The 24565-nt window shown below is 46.5% G+C and overlaps 1 protein-coding gene across 5 annotated transcripts in view; it reads left to right on the top strand.

Moving 5' to 3' along the window:
* U2SURP (U2 snRNP associated SURP domain containing) overlaps positions 1 to 20330 on the top strand; it is a 1877492-nt gene extending 1857162 nt beyond the window's left edge. For all 5 annotated transcript variants that reach the window (XM_069618259.1, XM_069618256.1, XM_069618257.1 and 2 more), the window contains one exon: positions 19573 to 20330. In XM_069618259.1, the coding sequence (XP_069474360.1) occupies positions 19573 to 19711 (139 nt within the window). In that variant the 3' untranslated portion in view covers positions 19712 to 20330. The remainder of the gene's footprint in view (positions 1 to 19572) is intronic.
* The last annotated feature ends 4235 nt before the right edge of the window (positions 20331 to 24565 follow it).

The following is a 24565-nucleotide window of genomic DNA, read 5'->3' as shown; positions in this document are numbered from 1 at the left end:
TCGGTCAAGCCCTGCATTGGTGGTCCATTCGCCCTCATCTCTCGCAAGGCCTCCCTTTCAGACCCCAGCGCATCAGGTGACAGTTACAACCTACACCTCTCTGGAAAGTTGGGGTGCCCACATGGGCCAGCTATACGCTAGTGCCCTCTGGCTTCTGGAGGAGGAGTTGTATATCAACATCTCAGAAATGCTGGCAGTTTTCTGGGCTGTGAAGTCCTTTAAGCCTCAGCTCCAGGGGCGAGTGGTCTGTTTCTTCACAGACAACACAACCACTATTTTTTACATCAGGAAGCAGTGCGGGACTCGCTCTCCATTTCTCTCTTGGGAAGCGCAGAACCTGTGGCACTGGGCGATCGTTCAGAAAATGTTTCTTGTTCCGTTTAACCTGGCAGGCATTCCCAACACCATTGCAGACTCGCTCAACCAGGGAGCTGCAGTGGTGCCACAAATGAGAACTCCAGCACACCCAAGTATCTCTTCTCTTCAGCAAGTGGGGTCATACTAAAATTTACCTTTTTGCCATGGCACCTAACTCCAAATGCAAATTAACAAGGGGGTCCTGGGAGTCCCTCTGCCAGACATGAGTCCTGGTTACGAGAGACTTACCCAGAGTCTTTAGCTCACTATCTTTCACAGAGAAGAAATGTCCCAAACATATCAGTCTTTGTCCTGCCCTTGGGCAGTCCAGCAGCGAAATGCTAGGCAATTCTCCTCTGAACAAGAGTACCAACAGAAACCCCAGACACGTGTTTCGGTCTGGTTGGACCTCATCAGTAGGGTGGATCTGTGCCTCTCTAAGAATAGTGAGCAAGGGGTCCACGTCTGGATTCCCCTAGTAACTTAGGGTGAGACCCAAAGTTACTTAAATATGCAAATTAACAAGGGGGTCCTGGGAGTCCCTCTGCCAGACATTAGTCCAGAGAAGAAATGTCCCAAACATATCAGTCTTTGTCCTGCCCTTGGGCAGTCCAGCACCGAAATGCTAGCCAATTCTCTGAACAAGAGTACCAACAGAAACCCCAGACACGTGTTTCGGTCTGGTTGGACCATATCATTAGGGTGGATCTGTGCCTCTCTAAGAATAGTGAGCAAGGGGTCCTAACTCCAAATGCCAGAAGTTTGCCAGCAGGTATCCTAAGAGCAAGAGTCTAGGGGACGTCTTCTCATTCCCTTGGAAAGGCCTTTCCTTGTATGCATTTCCACAAATCCCCCTGCTGCTACGTGTGATCAATACACTCAGACAATTCCACTGAAGGATGATTTTCATTGCCAAGGCGTGGCTCAGGAAGACCTGGTATTCAGACCTCCATCATCTGTCAGTGGCTCCAGCAATCAAACTACCCCCTCTTCTAGACCTCCTCTCCAGGGAAGGAGTGTCAACACGACCCTGAGTCCTTGAACCCATTGGACTGGCTCCTGCAGTTCTAGAATTTGGGCACTACTTGACACCTCTGGAATGCAAGAACACACCAGCGACAGCCAGAGCTCGATTGATACTTTCCTGCTGTAAGCACAATTGGAACCGCTTCACAGTGTGATGCTGTTCACAAAGGATTTCTCCACTGTGGGTCGCAGCCCCGCAGCTTCTGCCTTATCTGCTCCTGCCTGCTTAGCTTGGGCTAGCCCATGCGTCTATGAAGGTGCATCTGGCCGCCATATTCCGTACACTCAGGCTCCTGTGAAGCTCTCCCTGTGGCCTCACAGACTTGTGAAAGAGTTCCTCAAGGGCATCTTCAGAGCGTTCCTACCGGTGAAAGTTCCAGCATGGGAACTCAATGTGGTTTTGTCTAAGTTAATAGCTCCGCCTTTTGAGCCAATGCATCGAGCATCTTTGATGTTTTTGTCTTGGAAGACGGCCTTCCTGGTAGCTATCACCTCAGCTACGCGTGTTGGGGAAAAGTCAATCCCCCTGATGTAAACCTCCTTATCTGTCATTCCATCCATTCAAGGTGGACTCATCTATTCTTTATGCCTAAGATTGCATCAGACTTTCACTTGAACAAACCTTTAGTCTTTCCAGTTTTCTTCGCTAACCCATCTTCACCGTCAGAGAGGGTGTTGTATTCACTGGATGTTTTGTGTGCCTTGAAGTATTATGTGGCACACACCAGACTGTTTTTAAAGACTTATCAGCTTTTTCGTGGTTTTGGAACTATGGCACGGGGGAAAGCCCTCTCCAAGGCTTCCATCTCCAAGTGGCTCTCTGGCTGTATCACGCTTTGCCATTGTCTGCCCAACAGACCTCTTCTACTCCAGCCGAGAGCCCACTCCACCAAAGCCATTGCAGCAACTACAGCGTTTCTCTCTGGTGTTCCCCTGCTGGACATCTGCAGGGCTGCTACATGGAGGTCTACCCACACCTTCACATGGTTCTACTGTGTCGACAGGGATTCCTGAGGCGTCCAAGCAGTGCTTCGCGACCTGTTTGCATGAGGTAAGTCTGTTCCAAGGGTAAGTGTATTGCTTCTGTTGAGCCTTGCCACCTCCCGAGGTTGTGTATATGTACTGTTGTGTAATCGTATTCATGAGCATGTGAATCTGTGTAATACCCCATGCTGGAGAAGGAACAAGTTTACTTACCTGTTAATCCTATTCTCCAACATGGATCTTACATGGATTCACATGCAAACCCTCCCCCATCCCCTCTCTAGCTCTTCTTGGTTCTTACTGCCACTTTACGTGCCCAACCGAACCTGAGGAGGGCCACCAGGGATGGAGCTTTGGAGGACGAATGTCATTGGCTAGGGCAGTATGACCCAAAGTGACAACAATATGCATAGAAGCGACAAGCAGTTTTTAGCTTTAAAGCAAAACTGTTTTAATATCACCTAGCATTCCCAGCATGGCGACTGGGAATATTCACAAGCATATGAATCCATGTAAGACCCATGCTGGAGAACAGGAGTTACAGATAAGTAACTTGTTCCTTACCTCTCTTTTCCGACATCTAAGATTCCCATCATGGTACAAACATCTTTCTTATTGAAGGTAATCTCTGATTTTCACCCTGCCCAGAAGATTGAATTACCCTTTTTTATCTGCCTCCATGCCCATCCAATAAGGGGTAGAGGCTTCATCTTTTGGAGTTAAAGAGGGCACTCAGTTTTTACATCTCTAGGGCAAGAGAAATCAGGAAAGGCAACCATTTATTTGTTACCTCTACAGGCCCCCAAACTATTATGGCTCATTCAATGCATTTGCAAATTCTACAGATTAGCTCAGAACGAAGTCCCTGCGTGCTTTCGAGCACATTCTGTGAGAGGGATGGCAGCCACATCAGAGGGATCTGGTTCCTTCATTCTACCCTCCTATGATTAATTATGCTTTTTGAGACTTTCAGAAGATAACGTTTGATATATGATAAAGGTTTAAATGAAACCATAAATCATTCCCAAAAAAAAACGCCACTTATGTTATGGAAAGTTTTTAAACTAGGGGATGGTCCATGAGGTTTGGGAGGCATTCAGCATATATGAGAAGCAAGACTACAGAAGGCAAGTAAATGTAGTCTTGTTTTTCATATATGCGGTATGCCTCCCAAACCTTATCAACCATCCCCTAGTTTAGACTTTACATAACATAAGTGGACTTTTTAAAAAAATTTTAATTGAGTGATTCATGGTTTAATTTAAACCTTTATCATATATCCAACATTTCCATTTAAGAAAAGAAAGACTTAGGGATTAAGTCATATGATCCAAAAGAAAGTGGAGCCAAAAGAAGAAAGTTATTTTTCTTTGTAGCAAGTCTTTGTCCACGTGGATCAAGTAATACGTTAAAAAAACTTCTTCAATCGTAGTCGCAAGGTTCCCCCCCTGTCAAAAGGAAGGACCAAATTTCCTTCACTTCCAATGTATTGCGGCCTTCATTTAATTTGCTCGTATGTCTGGTTCTTAGGTCAGTCAGCCCATGACGGAGCAATGTGACATGATTTAATGACTCCGTAATTTCTATTTCCTGGCAGAATCTACAACTCTCCCTCTCAGATTTCCCATAGATTTTCAGTAATTGATTTGTAGGGTATACATAAAATCTGAAACAAAGAAATTGATTTCTGTGCCAGCCATTGGGAGCTTTGGCGGAGTATTTAGGAAGAGATCCATGAGGTTTGATTTTTTCACTTAGAATATCTATGAGACAATGTGGGTTTCTTTCCTCTTGGGTTCTGATCCAGTCGTCTCGCCAGAGTTTAGTTTTGACCTTTTCTGGAAGGTTGATCAATTCTTCCAGGTTAGACTGCACATTTTCTAGACTGCTGCAACAGCAATTAAGCCACTGCTTCATAAGTATGTTGTTTGTTCAGTAGTGCTTGTTTTTCAAGAATTCATATGGCACTGCTGCAGAAGGCATTGTAATTTTCCCAAAAAATTCCCATGATTTCTATGTCACTCACGCTTGCAATGAAAAAAGGCCTAGTTCATATCTAATCGAGGCAGTGGAGGATAAGCTCCGTAGGTTCAGGATCTTTCTCCAGAATGGTCCTTCTAGGGTAGGCCACATTTTACATGAAGTAAGAAGAAATGTCTCTGCTCCAAAGGTTAATGAAGGAACCACCTTTAGACTGTAGAACATCAATACCGGAAACATTGAGAACTTGCCAAACTTTTTGTGGATCCTTCTTCCTTGGCCAGCCAAGATTTTGAGCCTGGATTTCAGATACATTTGCCGTGGTTGGTCGCACGCGCTGTTATTTTCCAGGGTCTCCAGGTAGGTAATTTGTGGGGTCATTCTCAGCCATTCATCTTCAACATACCAGTTGAATGATGGCCTTGCAGTGCCTCTTCGTGGGCCCAACGTCATAATAATAGTCTTAGTTGAGTTCATCGAGAGACTGTTTTATTTCAGGGCAGCTAGAGACCTCTGTAAGCCTATAGGGGTTTTGTCCACTAGCACAATGCCGTCTGCATAAAGTAGTCTTGACAGTTTCTCACCCCCAATGAGTGGGGGAAATTATTTTACTGTATCTAAATATTCACCAGCATCAGAAAGGAAGAGACTGAATAAGGTTGGGCGAGTGGACAACCCTGTTTTAAGCCCCTGAAAGTGGGAATCAGATTAGTCAGGATTCCCCCACTATTCAATCGAACTTATATGGTAGTGGTTTCATAGAGTGATTTAATAGCAGCCAGTATTGGGGGCGGACAGTTCCACAATTCCATTTTCTTCCAAAGGCGCTGGCTATCAATGCTGTCAAAGGCTTTGCTCAAGTCGACAAAGGCTAGGTATATCTTTGTTTTATTATTGCGTGCCTTTCCTTTAAGTAAATTAACAGGAAAAGATTGAATTCCGTGCCCACCCCCTTCAGTAAACCTGTTTGTCGTGGGTCAAATCTCTGTTGACTTTATCCATAGTTGCAACTGTTTTAGAAGGAAAGTGAAAAACAGTTTGCCCCGTGCATAAAGCAAGGCTATGGGACGGTAGTTGGTCGGATCTGTCCTATTGCCTGAAATATTGGTACAATAATTGCTTTTTTCCATGATGCCGGGAGACGTCTCGTTCTGTGGATTTGGTGGAAAAGATCCAAGATGAAAGGAAAGCATAGTTCTGGGGATTGTTTTATCATGTTTGTAATCCTGTCTGGGCCCGCAGCTCTAGAATAATTAACTTTATTGAGTATGTCCAAGAGCAGATAGTCCAGATGAAATGGCCAGGCAGCACCATTTACTTCTATCTTCTGTTTGGGTATGTCTTCCTCAGCTTCAAATAGTTTGCTATAAAACTCCGTCCAGATTTCTTCAGGAACAGTGTTTGCTAACGAAGCAGATCACGAGGGGTCTGTCTCCTTGAGTAGTTGCCACGTAACTCTAGCATCTTTCTTAAGTAGACACACCAGCATCTGCTCCGCATCTGCTTGTACTAAAGAGGCTTTTTCTCTCACCAACCAGTTCTTGTACTTCTGCTTTCTTTTTTTAACAGTAGTAGATGTTGTTCAGGAAGCGGGTGAGTAATATTTTTTAGATCTTTACATGGTAGGTTTTTCTGTCACTTTACTGCAGCGTTGAAGGTATGTCTGTGGGTTGATGCAATAGCCTTGTTCTTATTAGGTATGATCATAAATTCTTGAAGAAAAGGGATTTAGTTTGGGTCATCTCCCCCTTCAAGGTGCTCAGCAAATCAGCCACTGAAGGAGAGGATATCACGATTTTTCAGCCTCAGGCGGTTATTACCTTAGGTGGTCTCGATGTCCATGAATAATTTATCTCTTGTGGAGTGAAATATACCATCCCAGGTGAGTTGTAAGAGCGCATGGTTGCTTGTATGTCGGTGAAACACAACAAAGCCAGAAACCTCTTGAATGATAGCGCTGGAGACAAATGCATAGTCAAGTATGCTGGTCTTTCCATTACAGGACCATGCATACTTCGCTGGAATCTCCCTGAGTTTGTCCATTTAGCATATGCAGATCTTTATCATTCACAAAATCAAGCCACTTCTGTGCTCTGAGAGAGGACTGCTGTGTTAATGGTCCCGCCAATGATGACAATGTGAGGATTATAGATCAGTGAAAGGCTGTCGATGGAATCCAGAATCGTGGTCAAAAAAGCATCAGTAGTGATTATCTTGGTGTTCCAGTAGACGTTACAGACTAGTGCTGTTTGTGCCTCCTCGCCGTCTTCTTTCTGTATATTAAGTTCCACCGTTTGCAGAAAAGGGATAGGGTTAGAGACATCCAGGATGTTAATACCATCTCCCGCCTTCACCAAGGTAAGCAGATCTGCAGAAGGACTTCCTTTCCAGCCTTTATAGGCAGGATTGAGAAATGCTGCGTAGCAGTCAAGCATCGTTAGTGTGGTTAACCAAGTTTCCTGGAGGCAAATAATGTCAAACAAACCAGAGAGGATCATTGGGTCTGAACACAAATGCGAAAAACCCCTGGTGTTCCAGTTAGCTAGGAGCAATTGTGGATCTCATTGTTAATTTCGAAGTCACAGGTGGAATGTTAGACCAGCCCAAGCCTTTGTGTTCTCCAAATTTACTTTGCCATGGATTTTCCGGGAAAAAGATTGTACGCTTGGGTTGATCTTTTCCTGTGATCATGATCCTTATGTCTCCTTTGTACCGGCCTGTGTAGTTAGAATGACCATTGACAATAGATTTAGAATTTAGTAGAGCTTGAGAGGTAGACGGGACAGAAGGTATCGTATCTTCAGAGTCTCTCTTTGTAGGAGGATCCGTCTGGGCCTGGACATATCATGAGGCTCTGAATAGCGGGATGTGAGCTGTTCTTTGTTAGGGACGTCTTTCAGGTCATATCGCATAGGTAGTAAAAGGTGATCCACTTCAAGCAATGAGGTTTTCACCCTGTTTAGTCTAAGATGGAGGATCACTCTATCATGGCATCCTTCTGTCGGGAAGTCCACTATACTGATGTCATCTGAGTTTAAAAAACAGAGGAGGGGCAGTTTATGCATAAGGAGCATAACATTAGCACGATTTAAGATAAAACCATCATTTGTTCACCATAATCTGGCCAAGAGCAATCTACGTGTGCCTTCTTTTGTTACAGGTCCTTTCGGAATCCATCAAGTGTTGAGAGTTTGTCAATCGCCTGACACCCCTTTTGTCGGTCCTTTCCACTCTAACATTTCTCTTTTCTGGTTCTGGAATCTCATCGGCACTTGAGATCTGGCAGGGAAATTTGGTTAGCTATTAAGAGTTGCTCTTTCACGTTTTTCCTCTAAGGTAAGGAAGGGGCTTCGTATCACCATGGGCTTTGTGCTCCTTCTCGGGTGGATAATAGTGGAGCTGGAGACTTGCACCTCCTCTAAGCCTAGAGGAGTAGTCGTTGAGAGGCCGAACTTCGTCTGCGTCTTCCCTGCCTTCGGATGACAAGGGAACTGATCAAATGAAGCTACCTCCTCATCATCGAGGTCTTCTTCTGCAGTTGAATAGGTAGAGAAGTTTAAATAGTCCACCGATGACTGATCAAATGGAAAGGCTGTTTTGGGTATGCTATTGGCATTTTCATCTTTGTGCTCAGCAGGAAGAGAATTATTGGGCAAGGTTCTTGTCTGCAGGAACCGGGCCTCGCATAACAGCTTCTTGGTGATTGCCCCAATATTCACATTTTGGTGAGTGCTAGCCCTGCCATCCACCGCCTAATGAGGGCCACTTTCTGTTCCCAGCACTCATAGAATGTTCTGGCCTGACCTCCCCTCAGCCCTGTGGACTCCAGGACTCGGGACTTCCATGTGGGCTCTGCAACCGCTAAAACCCTGAGTAGCCTCCTCATCGGAGCACACCTGGCACCATCAATATCACCAGACTCTCTACTCTGACGCTGGGCTAGGAGGGGGGCTCTCAAGGCATGGCGATCCTCTGTGGGTCGGACCCCACTTCCATCCCGTTTGGTTACTGGAGAAGCCTACAGCAACCACAGCAACCATCAAGGGCGTATTGACCTGTTTCCGAACTCCCCAGCCCGTAGGGCCAGCTATTGCTCCTGCCAAAATCATCCTAGCAGTGATTCTGGTGTCACTACCATTTGGCCCCCTCAGACGCGGGTCAGTCTACATGAGCAGAGACCCGGGCTCTGTATCTGGGAGTTCCTCTCCTCACTTAGCGGCATGGATTGGCGATCCAGAGATCTCCTTCTGCATCCCACATCTCTTGAGCACTGAGCAGTTGTGGCCTACAAGGCACCAAACTCCCGCGGACAAGAACATCTGACCATACTCTAGAAGCTCCCTTAACGACGTCGCAACTAACTTTGTCAATGCCCACGAGGGACCCGGACACAAGCACAGACATTTTCTCCTGAGATGCCAGGCCTACAGCCTCATCTGCCTGCCTCCCGGAGAGTGGATAGGTCTCAAGCCTTCCCCCCCTAACCTGAGAAGTGGGTGCGGTGTGAAGCCCACATCTACCACTTCCCGAAGGCCACTCAGGGGACCAAACGGGGGCCTGCGGCAATGGCTAAGCATCACCACCATGCTGCTCCCCACTGACGTGGAAAAAACCTGATTCTCCAAAACCAACTCTTCATCCTCTGAAGGTGCAGGACAGCTGCCACCAAGGGGGACATTGAAGCCTTCATGTCTGACATCAAAGCTGAATTTAGATCCTGCATGATTGAGCTCACAACTAAACTAGAACAGACGGAACAAAGGGTCGCCGAAGTGGAGCAGAGACTGGGAGAGGTGGAAGAACTAACCCAAGAACACTAGGCAACCCTTCTGGAGGTACAATACTAGGTCCTGATCAATAAAAATGAGATCCTAGAATTCAAACAGGAGGCCCTCGAGAATAGGGCCTGTCAAAAACAACCTGCAGATTCGGGGGTTCCCTCCTCGATCCTGGACCAGAATCTCGCTGAGTACGTGGGCAACCTTTTTCAGTCCCTGTTGCTGCACTTGGACAAATCACAACTCACGCTAGACCACACCCATAGACTGCGACCTCGCCGCGGAGTGGAGACAGACCCCCCGCCCCCCGATGTAATAACAAGGGTGCATTTTTACTCTACCAAAGAAGCTATCACTGCAATAGGGTGATTCCGGGATGAGCTAACATTCCAGGGCTCCCACCTTCAAATCTACCAAGATCTCTGCCTGGTGACTTTACATAAACGGAGGGCCCTGTGGCCTCTTACGCTATTCCTCCGGGACCAACAAATCAGGCACCGCTGGCTGTTCCCAACGGAGCTGCAATTCTCTTATAAAGGGGTACCCCGTAGGATAAGTCACTTAGACGATGCAGCATCAATCATACGCCCGACTCCCCTGGAGGGATGAAGGATGCCCTGCCTGACCACACGACAGTCAGACCGGAGAAGCTCCCCCCCAAGCCAAAATGTTCGACCTGGACAAAGGGAAAGAAAGGTCGGAAGGCCAGATGACCCCCATGCTCGTGACTTGAGGAGGGGAGAACCGCAACATTCTCCCATGGCTTGCCGCCCTCCCTTCTCCGGATATCAAAAGATTGCTTCAGCTGATCTCAGAATGTGATGGAACATGAAACTACTAGACTCCAGTCGCGGGCTTCACACGGCCCATTCCCAACTCCGAGGGGAATGACACCAGAATATGTTTGTATTGAAATAAAGACTAATATTCTACAAACTGTTTTAGCCCTGTTGGCTAAGGGACATGCCGAAAAGAAAAGATTGCCTTCCCACGAATTTGTAGTTAGGGCCCCCTGTTGGAGGCTTATGTTAAAATCCCGGCTGCACAATGACCGCAAGATAGCAAAGCCCCCGGATGGTGACTGAGCCACACTCAACCCAGACCCCAGTTCCAGAAAACACAGATCTCTATGACATGTCCGTTCCACACCAGAAAATGAAATTTAATTCGTTGAACATTAGAGGCCCAAACTCCCCTCGAAAACGGAAATCTGCAGCGGCTACAAGATGGGGAAAATTCAGTGGTTTTCGTGCAAGAAACACATCTAATGCCAGCAGACTTTACGCATCCCCACAATAGACATATTCTGCTTCAATTCCTGGCTTCCAATGGGTCCAAGAAGGGGGGTCCAGCGATTCTCTTCGCTAGAGGGGTGAAACCGCAGATTCTAGAATCACTACGGTGCCCAGAGGGCTGCTATATAGCGGTGAAAGGCCTGATATGTGGACAGCTTTATTCCCTTGTTTTCGGTTTATGCTCCAAATGACGGCAGGAGGCGTTTTACAGGGCGCTAGGCGAGGTCCTCCTCCCATTTGTTGAACGCCAAGTCATAATTGGAGGTGACTTCAATGGGGTCCCTGACCCTGCACAGGACAGATCACTCCTTCCAGCCCCCAGAGACTTCAAACTTGCTATGAGCCTCCTTCAACTATTCCAAACACTGGATGTGGTAGACGCGTGGAGAGTGCTTCGCCCTAACGAAAAAGACTTCTCATTCTATTCACATGTGCATAGAACTTTTTCCCGGATTGACCTCCTGCTGGCTTCTCCACAGATCTTGGCTTTCGTTGATGATGTGGCCATTGAACAAGGGTACTCTCTGACCATGCTCCAGTAACTCTGACCCTCCGGGCCCATGATCCCGACGCAACTCCTTGGCGTTGGTGGAACTTATATGATCCCATTCTCAATTAAATGCTGTTAAGGGACTCCATAGCCACAGTGATAAAACATTTCTTCAGGGAGAATCTGACTGAAGACACCTCCCCAGCCAACACATGGGATGCTATGAAAGCTGTAATGTGGGGAGAACTAATTGCACATGGGGCAGCATTCCATAAGCACAAGCGACAAATTCGAATGGGTCTCGAAAAAGAGGTTCAGAGAGCCGAAGCCGAACACAAACGCAAGGACTGATCCCCGATGTGCCAGCGAGCCCTACAAGCAGCCCGGAGAAAGCTGGATGCCTGTTACACAGAGGAAACAGTGTACTTACTGGCCAAATCCGAGCAGGGCTACTATGCCAAGAATAACAAGGCTAATAAACTTTTTGTGGAGAAGCTAGCCAAGGCGAAGAAAAGGAACACTATAATGGGCCTTCGTGACCCACAGGGCAAAATCCAATATGCGGAAACCAGATAAACTGCATTTGGCAGCAGTCCACCTCTCTAAGGTAATGTCGTCATCACCACGGGACCAGAGAGAACAACAAGAGTATCTACAAGGTGCTGCTTTTCCTCAACTCGAGAAACCAGTCAGGGAGAGCCGCAACGCCCCCATCACTGGTGAGGAGGTCAACGCAGCCATTAAGTCCCTCAGGTCTAGAGCTCCAGGCCCGGACGGGTACACAACGAGGTTCTATAAAATCTTTCGCACTCAGCTAATAGCCCCACTAACAGCCCTCTTTCTTTCCTTTGGAGTTTCGGGATCCATTACCCTGTCAATGCAGGAATCTATCAACATCCTCTTACTTAAACTGGGCAAAGACCCTAGGGACAATAGCTCACATAGGTCCATTTCCCTGCTAAATATTGACTGCAACATTTATTCATAAATATTAGCGAACCTCTTAGCAAGTGCCCTCCCCGACTTAATAGACCCGGACCCTACAGGCTTCATAATGCATAGGTTGACTGGGGATAATATTCATAGGGCTTTGAAACTAGTAGATGTTGCAACACAAGATTCGCATAAATTAGCACTGTTGGCTTTAGAAGCGACCAAAGCTTTTTATACAGTGGATTGGGACTTCCTGCGATTCACCCTAGAAGCTTTCCACTTCGGCTCAAACTTTCAAAAATTCATCCTAGCAAACTATCAATCCCCAAAAACCCTCCTTAGAGTTAATGCTGCTCTATCAGACCCAATCCCCTTAACCTGTGGAACCAGGCAAGGTTGTCCCCTATCTCCTCCCCTTTTTGCGCTGGCCATGGGACCCTTCACTCAATGGGTTTGATTAAACCCGAACATCAAAGGCCTTCACATTGACGCCTCCCAGCATAAGATTGCACTCTACTCTGACGATGTGATGTTATCCATCACGGACATTAGCTCCTCACTAACGCCATCCCTCACAGACATTCACAGGTTTGGGAAGGTAGCTGGGTTTGCAATTAACTTTGGAATCAGTCGCCTTGGGGATCAGTCTGGAGCCGGGGGAGCGGGAGGTCCTGGAAACTGTCAGATCCAGTAGAGTGAGAAGGCTATTCCCTACCTGGGGTTCCAGATCCCCGCTCGTCCTGGGGATGTATTGTTTATTTATTTATAGAGTGCACCTGGCCCTTAAGCAACTGGGCGCTTGCAAAGAATAAGTTACAGGTACATAAATAAGTTACATTTCTTATGTTACAGGATCATATATCAAGCATTTCTTATGTTACAATGTCGGATGACTAACATATGGGATATGTTACAGTTTCAAGTATTTTACAGTAAATGTACAGAGTATTTAGTGCAGTTGAGACATTTTAGTAGTCGTTGGATTTGTATATTTATGTATATTTGTATATTTAACAAACTTCCCCCCGCTCTTCAAAGAGCTGGAGGGTGATCTAGATTGATGGTCCTCACATGAGATCTCACACATTGGGTGTATCACTGCTTACAAAATAAACCTCCTTCCGAGGATCCTATACGCCTGTTCCTCCCGGCCCACCACAATTCCATTGCCCCCCCCTTTAAACGCATGCAGAGGAAAATGTTCTGGTTTATTTGGAGGAGCAGGAAGGCAAGGGTTCCCCATAAAGCTATGATAGGCAGCGCCAAGCTGGGAGGGCTCGGGGTCCCAACCCTGTGTAAATATCAGGCCGCAGCACAGCTGGCACATATACGGGCATGGGTTGTGGCTTCTGGGTGCCCTAAATGGGTAGGGGTGGGGCAATCCCACCTGCTGCTTCCCTGCGCTTTCTTCCCCATATCCCGACTCCATTGCGCCGAACCTGGAATGGGATCTTGGCCTCCACTAAACACACCCTCAAGACTTGGGATTGGGCTTCAAAACTTAAGGACATCCTGAGGGGATTGGGTCCTTCCATGATTTTTCATAATCCTGCTTTCTCGGCCGGAACACGCCCACTGCATTTTAAAAACTGGATTGCGGGGGGCTTGAATCTCTGGGGCAACTCTTCGAGGGTGACCAGCCATGCTCCTTCGAACAATGCAAAGCAACCTTTCATTAACAGAATCGAATAGGTTTTCCTATATGCAATTGCGACACTGGAGCTCCCACCCCCAAACCCGTCAAGCAGCACTACGAACCCCTAGCCCTCTTGAGCTTACTCTAAAGGAACTCCTGCTTCAGGGGAGAATTTCCATGCTCTACAAATTATTGCAGGAGGATATTCTCACCACTACAGCACCCTACATGACACAGTGGGAGGCAGACTTAGGGCACCCTTTGGATGACCAAACGTGGGTGGATATTTGGTCAAGTACGCACTCCTCACCTTTCTGCATCACTAATCAGGAATGCGCCTATAAACTGTTGCTGCGATGGTACAACCCTCCACTTCGTCTGCATCACTTCAACTGAACTCTGGATCCCCAATGCTGGTGCCTATTCGGACCACCGGGGTCATACGTTCATATGTGGTGGTCTTGCCCAATTGTAAAGGATTTTTGGGCGCAATGCATCAGCACGATAAAAGACATTACCGAGGTGGTGATTCCCATGAGGCCAGAACCCGTTTTACTGGGTGCCCCAATACCGGGGGTCTACGCTAGATCCGGGAAAACAGCCAAACTAATTGCTACTGGCTGGGAAAAGTACAGTTGCTCGCACCTGGAAGACAACCTAAGGCCCCTCAATAATGCTTTGGTGGATCAAAATTTGGGACATACTGATTGCAGAGAAAGTAACAGCTACTAAAGCAGTCCTCTTACATCGCTTTGCAAACATATGGTCTCCATTCCTAGACTACGACCAAAACTTTCCATCGATAACCCCCAAAACCTGTCTGGCCAAAGGGGCCCTCCATTCGGGTGGTGAACTGCTTGCGGCTAAACCCGGACCGCTGGAACAAGAGGAAAGCTGATCCAGCAGGGGGTGGGGGGATAGGGGGAATTGGGGTGGTGGGGGGGGTTTGAGATTCTCGGACTTTGTTTACTCTGTCCCATCTTCTGTAGGGGGGTTACTACATGTCTTTGAGATGTTTGTATTGTTTAATCTGTGCTCCGGTCTAACATAAACATGTTTTATGAAAAAAGAAAGGCATGTTTAATATTACTGTTTCGATTCGAAGGTAGTGGAAGATTCTTCGACTTTTTTGGTCTAGGAGCTGCTTTAGAAGGTAAGCTGCAGTTTTTTTCCTTTTTTTCTTGTTCTGAAAGATCTGAAATTACACTGCTACTTTCTCAGGCTCTGTAGGGTGCAGCGTCAATGATACCGGACGGGTAGGTTGTACGCCCGACAGGCAGAATGTCTTGTCCGTGGCGTTCTTAAAGAGCAAACTAGCAATCCTTCCATCCGTTTTGTTAGTTTCTCTTATGGTAAGAGAGGGCTGAGATCGTAGGTAGTGCAGCTGCAGTCCTCGTACCAGGAACTTGCTTTCCAGATAAGTCTCCTTTATTTTGGGTCTGAAGAATTTCTGTACAGTCTGTATTGTTTAAAGAGGAATCCACTTTGCTCTGCAAGGTCGGTACATCTTCTTTTTTGTTATTCACCAGAGATTTCAGTTGGAGAAGTTTCAATACCGAGTTTAGGAGACATTTTTTATCTGCTCTTTCAAGTTCCAAAGCGTCTTGCAGCTTCTTCTGGATGGCGTTTGAGCACTCAGCTTCATGGTCCACCCTGGATTGCAGTGACATTATAAATAATTCAATAAAGATGATTTTTGAGTGAATCATGGCCAGTAGAGTAGCCTGATCCTTCACGCTCTCATTCATAGTTTCATGAAGTTTCATGAAGGGGGCCAATGAGATTGAAAGAGCTGACATTATGTAACATTGCATGTTGAATGTCTCAGGCGGGTTACCGCGTGCCACTTCTTCCACATGTTGAACTGGAAACGCCTGGCCATTTTGAACTTGATTTTCCAAGCAGTGCACGGTAGGCTATAAGGACAAGGTTGGTTGCATGTTTGTTGAGCAAGATATCAAGGGTCGAGATGAGGTATTGGCAGGGACGTCTGCTGTAGAGGAAGGGAGTCATTGATGCTTTGCTGATAGCTGGCTCCCGGACTGGCTTCATTGTTGAAGAGGCACGATTGGAGAGTGTTGCTGGATTCTTCTTTCCCTTCAATGCGTGCACCAGACCCATGCTTTCCACTCCTCCCTTAGAGTCTTGAAGCCAAGTCTTGGCATCCTTCATCATGGACGCAGAAGGCGGGGGTTCGACCTGCCTGGCAGGGGGGACTCTGGGGGTACATGTATTTGTTGTTTTGGGCTAGCGGGGGACACGGAGAGATGTTCGCTCACCTGTGACTTGGTTTGCTGTCTAGGCTGCAGCATCGGGAAACATCTGAGTTTCTCCATATTCAAAGTGCACAAAGATCTTTATGCCTGGTTTCTTCACTAGACCCCGACACCAGGCCACCCAGGCAACACAGGCAACACTCCAGTGCACTCCGCATCGGTCCGTGACTTTGGAGTTTTTATGTAGATGCTCCTCCTTGCAGGATGAAAGGGGAAGAAAGACTCAGCCAAAGCAGGAAACAGCGGCAGGCTGACAGTCTTCTCAAGACAAGCGACTCTCCACTGCACTCCATGGTTCTGCTGTTATTTTATCTCTGAACAGGGAAATGTTGATGGGACTGAGGTCAAGGTGCCCATGTGGATCACCTATGTACCCTTTCCCTCATTTTCAGTAGAGTCAGTGATTGTTAGGAAAGATGTCTCTTTACTGCACCTTTCCTTCCATCTTTATGGAACCCCCAAACCTTTTGCTTTTATTTTTGAATCTGACCAGTACTTTTTGCAGTGTACGGAAGCCTTATGCTTCACTACACTGGCTTTTGCTCATATGGCATGGGGAAATTGACATTTCCTTCAGGTTGTCAGTGCTGGGAGACCTTGTTTCCCTTAATCGTGTTACTGTGTTACTACTTTTGGTTACTTTTGTATAACTTGTGGTTACTGTTTTTCATTGTACAATGCAGCTTACATTGCAGTACAATGGGGTACATTTTTGTTTTGCTGTAGACTAACACTCAGAGGATTTTTGGTTACTCTAGGTGTGCTAAAAGGATAAGCTGGTGACTTTTTCCCACTTTTTGGGACTTTTCATTTTAGCCTTACCGCATTTACTGCGTTTGGCTACTTACTGTGGCTAGTGTCCAAACATGGCCGTGCCACATGGTTTTTCACCTGTCCTTTTGCCATCTTGTCTTTTAGCCTACTTCCTTACCCGAGAGACCAGAAAATCCTTATAAGGGCTTCCAGTGCCCGGGAAAGTAGAAACTTTTGATGGGCTACTGGAGGGTTGTGTGTGTTTGCTGGTTGGATGTGGGCTGGGACTGTCTGGTCCCAATCCAAAAACTGGTTTCAGTGTGTCTGAATGGTATGCATGAATGTTCCCGCCAGTGGTCCTGATTGGACCACTGCTGGGGTGTGTATGCGGGCTCGTCCTGCTATTGGCTAGTGGGAGTTTCAGCTCTTACCTGGCTTTTGGGATAAGAAGAGGACCTCTGCACCCATTCTTCAGAAATCCTGGAGAAACCTGAAGGAGACAAGTATCCTGTTCAGCTATGAGACCCGCAAATAAACCTGAGACCCAACTGAAGGAGGCCTGCCAACCAACTTCTGCTGCTGTCCTGGAGGAGCCCTGTCTTGCTTGTGATCATTAGCAGTTGGAGTGGAGGGAGCATCCATTCCCGACGTCTGCTCGGTGCCCTGCCAAAGGAAGCCTTCGGAAGTGCCCTGGAACTGTCCTGTGGCTGATCATCTTCGTTTTTGGTCTACTGTGCTGCCAGCGTCACCGTACCAGGGATCCTCAGCTGGCACTACGAGACTGACCTCTACGGAATAGGATGGGAAGTCCGACCGCAGCTGCTGAGTCCTTTTGTGTCGCTGTGCTGCGGTGTGGTAACCACAGTCCAAAATTGCGTACCTGACCCAAGTCCAGTCCTCGGAGGGGTCATGCATCGGGTTTTGCTGCATTCTTCAATCGAGAGTCCTTGCAACAGTGAAAGACACCAACCAGAGATCAGCTCAAACCTGTAACCCCTGTGAATCGAGGACTGTGGATTTCGGTTGGAGAACAAACATTGGACCCTCAGCCTTTGTCCTGCCAAGTCTGGGGAAGAATCGGAGTAAGTTACAGAGCTTCTTACCTACCCCTATACTCCCATGATAACTCAATGAACTTATAATAAACATTCATTATAATTCTAACATTATTGGCTTTGCCGTTGCTTGCTTGCACAAGACATCTAACTGTTGGGGCTACTTTTGGGCATTAGTGTAACTTGTATCCTAACCATAAGAACCCTTTACTAGACCCCAGAGACCCTACCTGCATTTTTTCCTGCTTCATAACTTCTGTGAAACTTGTATCTGAACTATTGGGGAAAAGACCCCAGACAACTTGGGACTGGACAATTTTAGTTAGGGATTGTCTCTGTGGACCTTAAGTGCCTAATACTATTCTAACCTTTCCTTTGCAGGAGTTTAATAGTCTTGCGTGATAACTCTTCTTGTTAGTAGGCATTTTAATAGTGTGTTTTGGCCAATAAATAATAACTGTATTTGTATACATCATGTCTAAGTGTAATCTGTGATTCCCATTGTGTGACCTCATTGTGGACCCTTTACAAGCTCACCACCTCTGAAGATCTTAGCCTAAACCACCTGTCACTGCTACCCGAACTGGTTTGGCTACAGCTCCCCATAGTTGTCCTTGTCACAATATAGGTTGGCCTTCTATGCACTTGTGCACCAGGCCAGAGTATAGAAAATCAGTCCTAACAAAAATGTTGTGGCAGGGTATGTGCAGAACCATGATGTAACTCCTGGTGGTTGTCCAAAACTGTGAGTGCCATCTGTGATTGTTCCAGATCAGTACTCTGTGCACAGGAATACCATATTCTTCAGAAAGAACATTACTGAACGTAGGTAACTCGTTCTTTGCTATCATTATCCATGAGCTCTTATTCTGCTGTCTTCACCCAGTGCAATGTGTGCTTTTACGTCAATAATACAATACTTGAATTGTACTTTTATGTACTCCAAGCAAAGACCCCACTGTTTAGTTTGTTATAGGTGTATACTAGTTTCTGCTCTCAAAATTGGAATAGCGCTTAAATATTGCAGGAATGAAAATACTAATGTGATGAGCGGGAGCTAAAAGCAGTCCCTTGAATCAGGACCAAACCCATTGAGAATAATCCCCCTTTGTATTCCAAGGAGCCACAGTGCGAGTTGCAAATCTCAGTTCAGCATGAAATGCACGCCACAACTTTTTGTCCTTTATATATCGTAATTACCTTTTAATTGTCTTCTGCATGTGCACGATCCCTCATTTATACACATTCCTAGACACTACGAGTTAATGTCTCTTAGCTATCCTTTTAATGTGCCAAATGGTTTCTAATGTAAATCCTTGTAGGTTTGTCATTAAGCAGGCTGTCTAGGATATGTTAAGCTGACTTTCTAGGATACGAGCAGGGACTTAATAGCTCCAAGCTCCCAGCAATTGCAAACCTTGCTAGTATTCAAATGAGATCATGAGATCTTAGACAGTAGCATCATGCTTTTAGCAAAAATCAAATTAAGGGGTAGGTAATTGCTAAAAGCAAACCGTAATTATTTGTGCTTGTCTGCTGAGCATTTTTTTTTTATGCTTGCTTCACCTCATGTCCCCCAATTCTTTATTGTTCAACAAACATATCCTTATCGGTCATCGACCAGAGTGCAACTTCATGGTCCAGAACTTTGTCGCCATATGGAGACTTTGTTGAAATTAAAATTAATTGGCTGTATATATTGACAATTCAATAGTTGTAGTCAGACTTATGGATGTTGGAACATGCAGGTTGTGATGGTCAGATGGATGAGAGTGGAGTCTTGGTTTGAAAAGTGATTATGGAAAGCTGGGTATACCATCTGTATGCATTGATCACTGTACAGAGTAAAGCAGAAAGTAGGCTGTCCAATAACTTCACTTTAACCACCTAGTATGTTTTTAGTGTATTTAACAACCGTGGGTGCATTTAATGGTAGCAATGTCTGTGGCTGTGTTTTCTTTCGTTATGCTGTATAAGATTAATCAATGTTTATTATTATTTTTTCTCAGATCACCATCTTGTTCTAGAACACCAAAAAGGTCAAGACGATCTCGATCCAGGTCCCCGAAAAAGTCTGGAAAAAAATCCAGGTCCCCTTCCAGATCACCACACAGACCTCACAAGAAGTCGAAAAAAAGCAAACACTGACAAAACGCCCACTTGTTTTTTTTTAATCAAACAGTCTCTTACTGGATTTTACTTTTGTTTTTGTGCCTGAGCAGTCCATTGTAAAAAAAGTCTGAAAAAAGAAAGCATTTGTGGCATGTATTGTGAATACTACCATGCTCAACAGTAACTACTGTACATCTGTAAAACCGTCATTGTTTTATATTGTAATAAATACCCTCCGGTGTGTCTATTCCTCTCCTAGGAAATATTTTATGTTAGAAATCTCATCAGGAATGCCTTATCTGATGTCAGTGATATTTTATTTTAAAATGTTATATTGAGAAAAACAAACAGAATCAAATCACATGTCCTCTGCCCTTTTGTAGCTTTGACAACTTGAAGTAGATTTAAAATCAAATATGACCAGATTATGTTTTCTAAACTGCAATGAATCTTTTCAAATCATGACTACAATACAGTTTGGACTTTTTGTAGCAATTTTCGCTGTTTTACTGTGGGATATAGCCTCTGCTTGGCAAATACTGCCAGGCATAAAAGGTTAAATGCTTGTTTGTATTTCCAACTTTAAAATAACCACATTTCTTTCAGCTCTTCTCTCACACAAGATTAACAAAATATATATTTTGTTTTAAATGTCTCAACAGTCTGCATTCATGAGCTTAATTACCCAATTTGAGTTCACCTTCTCCGGGTGCAGAAACCAGTCGCAGGTTACATCTAGTAGTGCAAGCAATACTGTGTTGCCAAACTGTTAATCTGATGTTGGTATGTTCAGTCAGACTCTATCTTTTGGTGCAGGGGGTATGCAGCCACTGACCAATAGCTCTAGGGGTATACACCTCCACCTTCTACTTAAATGGCCACTACACTATTGAGTCGATACTTACTCCTTGTCTCTGCATAGAATGCGCTTCGGAGCAATAGAACTTCTCCCCGTCTGGGCACCTACTTATGACCGATTGCTGTCACCAAGTATAAGAAACCAGTACACCTTTTTTTGGTTATGTAGTTGATCAGCTAGGCCTTGATCTCCTGTTACAAATGGATGCCTTCTTTCCATGGATTTCTCATCTATGATAATCCTATCCGCAGTGCAGATGATCTTTGGAAATCACCTCCAGGGGCGCATGACATCAGGGCAGTATATAATGAGACACCCCGTGACCTCAGTTCCTCTTTTCTGTGCACTTTATACACTTCGGGAGGAAGGTTCTTCGTTTCAATGAAAAAATGCCCAACCTGCCTGAGGCCTGTGGGTTTCAACCTTTGTGGATTGCACGGCCGACACATGTTGGTTTGAGATCCCAATCCTATATTTTTATACTGCTGGGGGGAGAAGCATGACATCAGTGAAAGTTGCTTGTGCCAATCTATCCACCCAAAGGCCCTCTATTAAAGTGCGGCTAAACTATTCACCTACCTCCGCAAGAGGTTGGGTGAAGGTGGACTCTCTCTGTCAAGGTCACGCAAAGCACCTCTCCGAAGACAAGTCTCCCACAAGAAAAAAACCAGAAGAAGCAGCTGCACCAAAGGAGGTCTTTCTTCCCCAGTGGTTTCTAGTGACATAATTCTTCTTCGTCCTCAAAGAGGAATCATCGTTTCAGAGACTTCCCAAAGCAGTGCAACAGGTACCGTTTCCCACCCTATCCTCCACTTTGGAGGAATGGGAAAACGTCAGCTTGAAGATGCTTGACATCTTCACCAAGGCTCCACTGCTGACAGCGTTGGCACCGATAGTGCTGCTGGCTCCAACGGGACCCACTGTGCTGCCTTAACCTGGCAGGGTACCCTCAGGGGAACACTTGTGCATGCCTGTGAGCTCGGTCCTGCATCCCATGGGTGACAATGTCTCCAGGCGCTGACAGGCACCGCCTCTGGGCATTGTGCCATCAGTATCATCTTCGTCCTAGTCTTCGTCATGGGCGCCATTTGTGCTGAGGGTGCCGTAGCACCTCTGGTGTTTACCCCTCTTCCAATGATGCCATTTATGTCAAAGATGAGCCATATCTACATTCTACCAGCTCCAACCCTGGGTAAACTTCAGGCATCTTTTCCAGAGGTTGATGGCCAATGTTACTGATACCTTGGGCTTGTCAGCCCCATTCAGACCAAAGCTCCAGTTCGAATTAACAGACATGTACGAAGGACCCAAGAAGGAGACTTTTCTACTGTTTAAAATAGCAATGGAAGCTCCAGTGTCCGAGGTGTGGGAAAGGCCTACCTCTGCACCTGCAGTCAAAAGGGAGCTTAGAAAGAAGTATCGTCCTGCTCCCTAGGATCCACCTGTTTTGTCCACCCATGTCTCGCTGGTGAGCTTGGTGGTAGAGGACGCAACTGTAAACTTGCAGCCTTTCCTTCTCTCCCAGCTGTCAGGGAGAGTAAGAGTCTGGACACATGGGGAAAGAAGGTGTTTGCCTCGGGCTACCTTGCCCTCAGAACAATCAATGCCTCCTGCGCCCTGGCAAAGTTCTCTTTTGGTCCTTGGTCTGCAGTGGCCAATGCAGCTAACCACATCCCTAAAGGGGACATGAGAGAATGATTTTTTACTATGGTTTAAGACAGCAGGAAGGCTTCACACCAGATCCTACTGTCGGGGCTCAACATGGCTGACTGTGTTGGCCGTTCCATGACCACAAGAGTGGTGTGAATGTGTCACTCTTGGATGAGAACATCAGGGCTTGTGCAGAATGTGCAGGCAAAGCTTATCGACATGCCCTTTGACGGGCAGATCCTGTTTGGGGTCAAGGCCGATGATGCCCTACAACGGTTTCAGTCTTCCAAAGTGATAGCCTTTGGGTTTGGCTGTACAGCAACCCTTTGCCCCGTGTATCAGGAGGCAGCAGGGCTTTGCCCTTCTACCTTCTAGCTCCCTGGGGTAGAGGTCAGACGGCCCCGGTAGACTGCGAGGCAGATAGTTCCCAAGAGACAGAGGTGCCCCTGTGTGTGGAAAGGCAGCAGACACTGTCCACTCAGCCACCAGGATACCAAACCTCTGTGAAACGAGTCCACTTTGGGAGCGAGAATTTCCTTTTTCAGCCAGGAATGATCTCCCAACACGTCTAATGCTTAAGCTAAGCTTGCAGGTCGTTCAGCAGGGTTACTGCCTCCCTTTCATTCAGCGTCCTTCAGACCACTTTCTTCACAAAACCACCTCACCTCCGGGAGCCCATCCTCTCTCTCGAAGAGCGAGCTTCAACTGGTACCAGGCACAGCAGAGGCAAGGGGTGGTACTCAACCTGGTCCCAAAGAAATATGGAGGCTTAGGTCGAATCGTGGATCTGAGGCTTCTGAGTTTGTACCTGCAAAAGAACAATTTAAAAATTGTAAGTCCAGCCCAGCCCCTCCAAGCCCTCGTTCTGCAGGACTGGTTGGTGTAACTGGCCCTTCAGGATGCCTACCACATGTGGCCATTCTTCAGAAGTACAGGAAGCACCTGATGGTCGTTGTGGGCCAACATCACTACCGTTTCAGGGCCCTACCGTTCTAACTTTCTTTGCCACTCAAGGTTTTCACCAAGATTCTGACACTGGTAGTTCTGGAGAACAGGGTCGCTGATGGCTGCCCATCTTGCCAGAAGAGCGAATGTCATAGCAGATGCCTTAAATAGACAGGCCTCGGCCTCCCACGAGTGGAAGCTCTGCCAGGAAGTACTAGAGGATATTTCCTAGTCTGGGAGTTCTGAGAGACGCATTGACAGTCGACTGAACCTTCGACCTTCGTTATGCAATCCCACAGAGCCCTCTCAGTCCACTGGTTCTCAGGAGATTGCACCCAGAGTTGCTGAACACGTCCATCTGCCCTCCCTCGGGCCTTCTGGAGAGTGTGGATTTGCTCTGCCAATCGGAAGCGTGGGTCCTCCACCCAAATGTCAGCAGTCTGAACCTTCATGTTTGGCTACAGAGAGGCTGCAATAGGACTGGGACTTGTCAGACGGCATACGGGATGTGCTCCTATTGGCCTGGAGGCCCGCACTAGATCAGTTCTATGCTTGTAGATGGCATACATTCTCGGCTCTGTGATCTCGGTCTTCTTTCATGTCCTCTATTCTCTGTCCTGGATTTTCTGCTGCCTTTGGCCTGATTGGGCCAGCAGATTGGCATTGTGAAGGGGTAGCTGGCCACTTTCACGGTTTTTAAACATTCACCTGAGCAGGCTCTTTCTTCACGATCACCACAGTTTTACATTTTTTACAGGAATTGTGCAATTGATTTCTTCCACGCCAGTTTGTGGTCTCGGCATGGGATTTAAATGTAGTGTTAACGTTTCTCATGTTTGAGCCCCTACATTATTGCTCTATTAGACTGCTCACCCATAAGGTGATTTTCCTGGTTGCAATCACTTCCACCAGACTGGTGAATGAGCTCTAGGCGTTGTCTGCTAAACCTCCTTACTGAGTTTCCTCCAAAGAGTACCTCCTTCTGGACATACGCCATGCAGCTTTACATGCTTCGCTGCCCATGTTCGCCAAACATTACTGCCTGGATTTCCAATCAGGACAGGACTCTTGCTATGTTAGGGCGGTTCTCCAGAGTTTCCTGGTTTAAGGTGGTGTCCTTGCTCCCCATCTCCTCCATGATCCACATACTGCTATGGGATTATTTCACAGGTGAGCAAACCGTGGGCGTAAGGAAGCCATTAGAATAACAAATAACTTACCTTTAGGTAATGTTCTTTTTGATGGATGTTCTTCCCACTGATTCCTTATCACCCCCAACCGGCCCCATCTTGGCGGATAGCCAATACACCATTGGTTCCCCAGTCCCTCTGCTGGGGTCATGGGCTGCAGCGCCTTAATATATACTACCCCCAATGTCCTGTCTGGTGTGTAGAGGTGTCGGGTGGAAACTCACTGCACCCCTGGGTGCCTGAAAA

Source organism: Ambystoma mexicanum, chromosome 10, assembly GCF_040938575.1.
Source record: "Ambystoma mexicanum isolate Mex_15411 chromosome 10, UKY_AmexF1_1, whole genome shotgun sequence".
NCBI lineage: Eukaryota > Metazoa > Chordata > Amphibia > Caudata > Ambystomatidae > Ambystoma > Ambystoma mexicanum.
This window is presented reverse-complemented; position numbering and strand designations above follow the sequence as displayed.